The 9,434-nt window shown below is 37.7% G+C and overlaps 1 protein-coding gene across 1 annotated transcript; it reads right to left on the bottom strand.

The window, feature by feature from the left end:
- Positions 1 to 3,489: 3,489 nt before the first annotated feature.
- LOC149620781 (uncharacterized) lies at positions 3,490 to 5,171 on the bottom strand. Its single transcript, XM_089854605.1, has 3 exons — positions 4,828 to 5,171; positions 4,114 to 4,761; positions 3,490 to 4,049 (listed from the first exon to the last, which is right to left on the bottom strand). Exons 1-3 carry the CDS (start codon positions 4,961 to 4,963, stop codon positions 3,490 to 3,492), a joined length of 1,344 nt encoding a protein of 447 aa, XP_089710731.1. The 5' UTR covers positions 4,964 to 5,171.
- Between the last annotated feature and the right edge of the window lie 4,263 nt (positions 5,172 to 9,434).

Here is a 9,434-nt window from a genome sequence, read left to right on the forward strand (position 1 = left end):
ACCTCCCAAGTAAACCTCATTTCCTTCACCTGCTTATACACATCCTGAAACCTGACTATTCACCTCCTTGACGCGGTTCACTGACCACTCGCAATGAAACCTCAAAAAAAAATCTCATTCTACATGCTGTAAATATACTCTTTGAGTGGATCCCTATTTTTGTATCTCCCCTTACATGACGGGCCAGCGGACTACCGTTCCGAACGGCCCCGGATTTATTAAACAAGATGGTCTAGCCTATAATTATGCCACATCGTTTACGTACTCTCGCTAACCCTACTACAATAAATATACTTCTAGTGAAATATCCCCTAATCAGAGGGAATAATTTTTCAATGGCTGCTTGGCAAAGAGAATCAAATATCGCCAACGCCCGTTACTAAATTACTAATACTAATACTACTACCACTACTACTCAGGTAAAACTATTAGTCCCATCGATACCTTGTAGCTAAGAAGAAACTAAAACATTTCCAAAGCGCGCTTCTAGAATTCTTGCCCGCTCGTACTTTCTTTTAAAATTCTTCTCGATTTGAGGAGAAATACACGTAAATTCACCCCACGTTTTTAGGTACTTGTGGGTGCTTGTAGGTACTTGTGGGTGTTTGTAGGTACTAGTGGGTGCTTGTAGGTACTTGTGGGTGTTTGTAGGTATTTGTGGGTGTTTGTAGGTACTTGTGGATGTTTGTAGGTACTTGTGGGTACTCGAGGGTGCTTGTAGGTACTTATGGGTACTTGAGGGTGCTTGTAGGTACTTTTGGGTACTTGAGGGTGCTTGTTGGTACTTGTGGGTGTTTTTAGGTACTTGTGGGTGCTTGTAGGTACTTGTGGGTGTTTGTAGGTACTTGTGGGTGTTTGTAGGTACTTGTGGGTGCTTGTCGGTACTTGTGGGTGTTTGTAGGTACTTGTGGGTACTCGAGGGTGCTTGTAGGTACTTGTGGGTACTTGAGGGTGCTTGTAGGTACTTGTGGGTACTTGAGGGTGCTTGTAGGTATTTGTGGGTGTTTGTAGCTACTTGTGGGTGCTTGTAGGTACTTGTGGGTGTTTGTCGGTACTTGTGGGTGCTTGTCGGTACTTGTGGGTGCTTGTAGGTACTTGTGGGTGCTTGTAGGTACTTGTAGGTACTTGTGGGTGTTTGTAGGTACTTGTGGGTGTTTGTAGGTACTTGTGGGTGTTGGTAGGTACTTGAGGGTACTCGAGGGTGCTTGAAGGTACTTGTGGGTACTTGAGGGTGCTTGTAGGTACTTGAGGGTGCTTGTAGGTACTTGTGGGTGTTTGTAGGTACTTGTGGGTGTTTGTAGGTACTTGTGGCTGCTTGTCGGTACTTGTGGGTGCTTGTAGGTACTTGTGGGTGTTTGTAGGTACTTGAGGGTGCTTGAAGGTACTTGTAGGTACTTGTGGGTGTTTGAAGGTACTTGTGGGTACTCGAGGGTGCTTGTAGGTACTTGTGGGTACTTGAGGGTGCTTGTGGGTGTTTGTAGGTACTTGTGGGTGTTTTTAGGTACTTGTGGGTGCTTGTAGGTACTTGTGGGTGTTTGTAGGTACTAGTGGGTGCTTGTAGGTACTTGTGGGTGTTTGTAGGTATTTGTGGGTGTTTGTAGGTATTTGTGGGTGTTTGTAGGTACTTGTGGGTGCTTGTAGGTACTTGAGGGTGTTTGTAGGTACTTGTGGGTGTTTTTAGGTACTTGTGGGTGCTTGTAAGTACTTGTGGGTGTTTGTAGGTACTAGTGGGTGTTTGTAGGTATTTGTGGGTGTTTGTAGGTACTTGAGGGTGTTTGTAGGTACTTGTGGGTGTTTGTAGGTACTTGTGGGTGCTCTCCCCGGGTGCTTGTGGGTACTTGCCCCGGGTGTTTGTGGGTTCTTGCCCCGAGTGCTTGTGGGTACTTACCCAAACTTTTAATGATTTACGTTTTTTTTTTTGAAGTATCATTATAAATAAATGTCTGATTGAGCCAAAGTTATGGTCCCCTTTATATATTTTTCTGCTTAGTGCAGATTTTGAAAATGTAAAACATTTTCTTAACATTCTTAATTAAAATGAAGACTGAAGGAACAGATATTAATCAAAAATGTCTTGATTAGAATCAAGACCTAAAAAGTTTCGATAAGACTGAGGTTATCACGTGACTGAAGGAACAGATATTCATTTTTCTTTTTAATTGAAACTTAAAGGCATGCTTAAGAAAAAACAACGTTACATTACCGTTTTCCGTTGAAATAAATTATTTTACTGGTAATCAATTTCAAAAATTTACTTATCTCGGCTTTTCGACCACAATTCCATTCCCCGAAAACATTTTATCATTACATTAAAACTTTTGGGAGATAACGTGTCAAAATCAGCTATGAAACAATAAAAAACTGTAATAGCGGTCTGTTTAGCCATGACAACAACCTTTTAAAAGTTACAAGCACTATATCACCCTTTCGAGACTAACAGGACCTGAGCAAACTATAGCTTAACCTGCTACTAGTACGACCAGGGAGAATTGATGTAAACTGGAGTTGAAATTTCATCATGTGCGTCCTGCGGCCCTGAAACTCTCCCATAGTGTGTAGTAGTGTGAGAACATAATTGTTTCGCTGTTATCTGCCAAAATCAATCTTTCTAGGTAGTGCCGCCTCCTCACTTGAATTTTTCATGATATATTAAGGTTTGAACGAACAAAATTCTAGATTACTATTTTCAGTACCATGTCCCTCTGCTAACTTGAAGCAAACTTTCCTCCCTTTTTGCTGCTCATTACCGATGTCACTCCCTTGACTTTCAGTTCGTTATAACTACTATCATGAGTTTATTTATTTCAAACCAAAATATAAAAAAAATGGATTCTTTTTCCTTTTGTGCTACTTAGAATTTACAAATGTATATAACGTTGTGCCGTGCCATATCAAATACTCTTTAACCATTGTTAGAAACTAGAGAGAGAAATTGGGCATGCCCTGAACTATGAGAAAGAACAATACGACGGTTGACTAAAGTACACTTGATATTACGTCATTTTGCAAAACCGCGAAAAAAATTGAATTTGGCGCCATTGGTTTTAGAATAATTAAAATGTTCCACTGCGAAGCATGCCGGTCACGAATGGGAATGTAACGTCTTTAGGAACCTTTTAAAACGAAAAACCATAAACGTACTCTCCCAAAAGTTTTAATGTAATGATAAAATGTTTTCGGGGAATGGAATTGTGGTCGAAAAGCCGAGATAAGTAAATTTTTGAAATTGATTACCAGTAAAATAATTTATTTCAACGGAAAACGGTAATGTAACGTTGTTTTTTCTTAAGCATGCCTTTAAGTTTCAATTAAAAAGAAAAATGAATTATAATAGAAGAGGAACTTAATTATCACGTTCTATTATAATAGAAGATGAACTTAATTATCACGTTCTATTATAATAGAAGAGGAAATTAATTATCACGTTAATTATCAGTTCTATCACATATGAAAGGTTTTTTTAAATGATTAGATGGTCTCAAACATATACTAATTATACAAATAATCTTTCAATTGCGTTTGTTTTATATTTCGTCCCGATCTTGACTGTTTTTGCCTAGTAGTTCCGGATGTTGATGGCTTGGAAGGGCTGACCATAACGGTGCTGCAATCTGAGTCTTTCAATATTTTTGAACTAATCATCAACTCTTCTTGTTTTCTTAATGGCTTTGAGACGGAGCATTTCTTATCTTTGGTGGAACATTTCGTTGTTTTTGTCCTTTTGATATTTGTTCGGGTCTTCTTCACCTTTGGCTTAGGCTTGGTTATAACTGTCCGCACTTTTGACTTACTCCCCATCCCATAGAGCATGCAGCGCAAATTTTGGCCACCTACTCCTCTCCTACCTCTTTTTTCATTTCGTTTGCAAGTAGCCGCTCTGATTAGATCTGCTATTTTAGCGTGGACGAGCTTACGTTGAAACACCACTCTAAATTTTTCAAGCTGTTCACTAGAGAATCCACACTCTTCAACCTCTGGTATGTCCCTGACTATGGAATGAAACTGAATTTTAAAATCTTCATCGTCTTTTATCCGGTTCGCTGTTTCCTCTGAAAGAAATACAATTTAATACCAAATACATCATCTTTTGATACAGCCAAAACCAATACTTACTAATAGCTTTTCCTGGAAAGGGGCTCCTGGACCAAAACCTATATGAATCCACGACTGCTTTCATTATTTTCATGACGTACGGTATTAAGGTCATATTTGCAATAAACAAACCACCATTGTTTATCTGCTTTAAGGCTGCTGGAATGTCTTCTTTCAATTGTTCAAAATTTCGAATTGATAGCGCAATTTCATATAATGAAAGGGCTTCTTGATGTTGTTTTGGCGTCAAACGCATTTTACCTCCTTTTAGTCTCTTTTCAGTTTGAATGAAACCTTTATTTAACTTCCAGATTTCCCCCATGACCTCACCAACAATTCTATTCATCGAGTAAAGACGATCAGTCTTTAAATGGCGTAGCTTAACTTTTTTCACTTGGTCAAGGCTAATGTCAAAATCATACGGTCGTTTAGTTGAGAATACTTTGTCAATCTTATTTTCTACATTTTCTTCTAAATCTTTGAGTCGCTTTCCTCTAGCTCTTTTGTCAACCACCTTCCAACCGATCCAGTGGATAACATTCAACAGTTCAGATTGACATTCAATATCGTATTGTAGAACAGGATCAGGCTCCCCTTCTCGATAAATTAGTTCATAAATCCATTTACTCCAGGAATGCAAGAACATTGTATAGCCCCCACGAGCGGCATCTTCGTGTTTCGAATAAAATACATCATATTGAGAATTCATACCTTCCTACAATTCATTCAAACTACCATTGTTCCACATAGAATCTAGTAGCCTTTTTCTTTTATTATTGTTTTTGAAAAAGTCGTCAGAATTGGCAGCCTCCTTTAAACGGTGAGCTTCGTTATTTCCATCAATCGGGTCAATCCCAATTATCCCATTCATTTTCAATAATAAAATTCTAAACTTGCTAAGCTAAGCCTAGGATTATAAAACGCGCAAGGAACACGTCTGCCGTAGCAGACGATCATAAGATGACTGAAAAAAAGCCATGAACTACTTTCTTAAACAAATAAATAAAAAAAATAATAAAGACGGAAATGACGTCAGCGTTAGTTCCGGCTACCTCTTATTGGCTGTCCCGGGTAGGGGGAGAGGGGAAGCGCTTCAGCTCCGCCATAGAGATACATAGAGTCACTGTTGAGGCCGATTGTTGCTGACGTCACAGCATTTATGTATTTTACGTCATTATGGGGAAAAAAAGGCCATGCGACACTCTGCGGCGGCGGCGGTAACTAAAATATTTTTTTTTAATTTAATGCTGGAATATGATTGGTTAACTTATTTAAGTCATGCGCACAGCGTCACGAACGAAAAATGCGGAGAGAGGAAACGGATCTTGGAACACGTGGAGTTTAATTATGCTGTTGGCCCGGGTATTATTTATTTTAATTAAATTTTCGAATTAATTTATATATTTATGTTCAAGATAAAAATGAAATCAATGGAAAGCAACTATAATAGTGTTTCTCTGGGGAGAGAGAGGAATATATATTTTATTCTTTAACAAACTGTTAGCCTTTGCAACACTTTACTGCCCTTGAAAAAGGATTAATTTTGTAAGTTTTTTCCTTACAGCTTCTTTTTTAAGTTCATTGTTAATGTCTTTGCTGATTTTATGTAAACGAATTTTTAAGTAAATTTTGACAATTCGTTTTATTTAAGCGTTGACATGATGTTGAGAGCCCAGTTCATCGTCAAACATATGCTCGGCTAATGATGAAAATACGTCTGTATTGAGGAGTTGCCTCAAAACCAAGCACTCAATTCTCAAGTCAATGTTTTTTGCCGCAGTTTTAATTGGACCAAAATACCGCAACGCTTTCTCTGTTAAACCACAAATCTTTACTACATCAGCTGAGGGATGGCGAAGCCCACCGTTGTCTTTCAAATGTAAGAAAAGCTTGTATGGGTTATTTGGTTCAATTTCACTTTCAATTGTGGCGCCTAAGCATATTTTGCATTTTAGTTCTTTTTGCAATTTCTTTACTACGAAACCACTCATATAGTAAACTATATTTTCCCTAAATACGTTTGATGTTGATTTTTCATCATTTAGAAATGCAATAAAGACATCAGGGTCATCTAAATCATTGGCATCATCTGAACCAACATTGGTTTCTCTGTTCGGAGTTAAACTCTCACACAGATTTGGAACGTGAGTGTTGTCTAAAGCAACAACATTTCCACTTTTTGATGATTCAATTTTTGTCACAAGGGTGTTTTTGTATGCTGCAGTGAATTGACGACAGCTTGGATTATTGTTCCAGCCTCCTCTTTGTCGAATTGTAGTGAAATACAATTCAAGATGGTCTTGGGACAGTTTGGAAGTTAAAAGATACCTTCAAAAGGAATGAGTGGTTTTGATATTGATCAAAAGAGATTTAGTGTTTTTAACAAATACTTTAGTGGTGCATCATTCGGTGTAATATATTTCTCCGCAATTTCTAGCACACTGTGAATTGTAACTGTAAATCCCAAAATGGCGGTTTTCCTGGCACTTTCTAGAATTAAGTTGCCTTCGGTGTCAGTCAAATTTAGAAGAAGTTCCTTTGTCTTTAAAAGATCCCTTTTTGTAATTTCGAAATTTGAAGGTCTAATTGCTGCCTTAAAACCTTTACTCATAGGGTTTCTCGAATTTAAAACATCAAACAATCTGTGGAAGTCCAAGAGAGGAAAGATATGTCGAAGGTCTCGAGACATAATAAAGGTAAAAAATTCTATCTACCTATCAATACATGATATAAATTTTGATGTTGGGCCACTTTCTTGGAATACTGGATCCCCAGCCTCCTTCAAAAACTCTATACCCTTCGATACAGAGCTGCTAATGGTTTGCGCTGCCAAGTTTACTTTTTTTTGGCTTTTAAAATTTATGTGAAATTTAGTAAGCTTGTTTGCCAAGGTTAAACCCTCGTAATCTTGGTAGCTATGTAAGATGGCTACATATCCCCAGTCAATTCGCTAAATAAATACGCATTGTTAACATTATATAACTTTAGAAAAGAGTTGATTTTTTTGTACTTCGCCAGTGCGTTGGTCAAGCAAAACACCATAGTGCTCCCATAAATTTCTCATAAGTTTCAGCATGTGGCATGCGTCGAGAATAAAATATACCTTCTCACTAGTATCTGCTGAATGGTGTAAAATAACTGAGTCAGAAACAGTGTACACCTAAAGTAAAGTCTAAAGAACAAGGTCAAAAACAATATAGTACCAGGGTTCGGGAAACTGCTCTGTATAAAATCTTTCGAGATTATAACTCCAAGTAATTGAGCCATTGTGAGGTTGCTTTTTAGCCCATCACAGACAAGAGCGACACATTTAGCCCCGGTTTTGTGTATATTGAAAATACACTCTGTAACCAGAGTTTTCAACATGGAGCTGGGGGTTCCATGAACCAGGAAATAGCCTACTGGCAATTTCCAATGTGCATTTATAGCAACGGCCATAAAAACTAGAGCTGATGTTGCAATCTCGTCGGAATCTTGAGCGCAATGGCCCAACCCCAAGTTAACATAGCCGGAAAACTCTTTTCCTGTCCATTCCGTATGTTTTTTAATAGACATTTCATCCAAGGAGAGCGCTATTAATATTGGATGTTTTGATTTTTCCACCTCAGATTTGATAAACCCGAAGCTTTCGGCAGTGAACCCGGGTTGGCCATCAATTTTATTTGTCCATTCACGTAAGGTGTTTGGATGGGGCAAACAAAACGTTTTCCTTAAAAATTCATTCGCTTTAGGCGAATAGAAGTGGACCGTCAAGGCAAAGCTTCGAATTTCTTGAGTATATTTTTGCTTGGTTTTGTTTTTTAATCCTGAATGTCTTAAAATTTTAAACATTTCTTTTGCAGTAGGTCCGAATCGCTCTTGAATGTCCAGTGCATTTTCTTCTAAAAGAAGATTTTGCTTTTTCAATTCGCGGAGCACATCTTTAAGTGAAGAAAGCTTCAAATCCTTTCGCCGCCTTGTCTGATAAGCCATCTTAAGTTTTTTGCAAAGTGATAGATTCTTTTTTTTCTCTTTTTGTAGTGCATATTCGAGGGCCATTGAGTGCATGGATGTTTGACTAGATTTCTATTAAGTAATATTTAATTTTAAGTGAATTTAATGTTATTATTTAACCACAAGTTTAATATAGTTGAGATTTTTAACATCTGTTTTTACTATCTGATGACCCGATGAAGATTGAACACTACTGCGGTTCCTGAAATATGTCTTCAAAAACCCATAAAAGAGACTTACTAAATGAACTAATAGAGTAATTATTCGAAGCTCAGCCACCTACATGATCGTCATTGTCTGTTATTCTTGGCATCTCCTGATTTTCACTATCTTCTTGTGCATACATTGCATCATCGATATTCTCAATTATATCTATGCTTATATGAGAAGCTTCATTTATCGCGACCTCGTTTGAAGTGTTCTCCGCAATTCCTGCACGCTTTTCATTTCAAATAACATTAACAAAACTGACATTAAATATTGTGAAAATATTTACTTCTGGGTGATTGCTAGCTTGACTAATGACTACTTCATTGCTATAGAAACAGATATCAGGGATTGATGTATATGGTGGTGTGAGATGTTGGGTCACGACTGAACTAGGCAATGCATGGCTCTGTGCTAAACCTCTCTTGTCATGTTTGCTATAGGTGCGCTATTAGATCACGTATAATGTATTGCAATTCCGAATTACACTTTATACAATCATTATGTATACTTTTGAACCAGATTCATTAAATCTTAAGTAAAACAATGAAGGTATTGCGTCTTCCTTTAGAAATTTCCGTTTGTTACTGTCTCCACGTACGCGAAAGTCACTTTCCCGAAAGTGATCACCGCAAACGAAATTATTACTACCGGGGGCTAAGTCTGACCGTTTGATGGCAGCAAGCCATTTATGGCATAGCAATTTGTTTGAAAGTGGGAATCTTAATAACAGTAAAACAGCGAGTATTAATTATGAAATAAAACTCACAAAAATGAAAAACATGCCAGTGAAATGATGTTTTATTTGATGTTGAAATGCTTCTACATTCGAGAACCAAGCAAATTTTAACCATTTTTAAATTTATAAACTTACTTTCACATATGTGCCAAAATTCAGGTTTTTATTTAATTGAAATGTACAAAATAAATCATTAGTTTCTCCGTCCGCCGCTAGGTGGCCAACGTCTTGTTTTCCCCATAGCATATAAAATGGGTAAATAGCGTAAAATCGGCATCCAAAAAGCGCGTGTTTCTCTTCCGATAAGTGTGTCTAGGTTATTAATAGTATTCTAATGTCTATGATCTCCGCAGATTACAAGACATCTATGGTTTAAGCTAGGACGATCCCCAGAGCCACCCTT

The sequence above is a fragment of the Phalangium opilio genome, unplaced genomic scaffold, assembly GCF_054372755.1.
Source record: "Phalangium opilio isolate 3A_F unplaced genomic scaffold, DU_Popi_V2 ptg000209l_1, whole genome shotgun sequence".
Lineage (NCBI taxonomy): Eukaryota > Metazoa > Arthropoda > Arachnida > Opiliones > Phalangiidae > Phalangium > Phalangium opilio.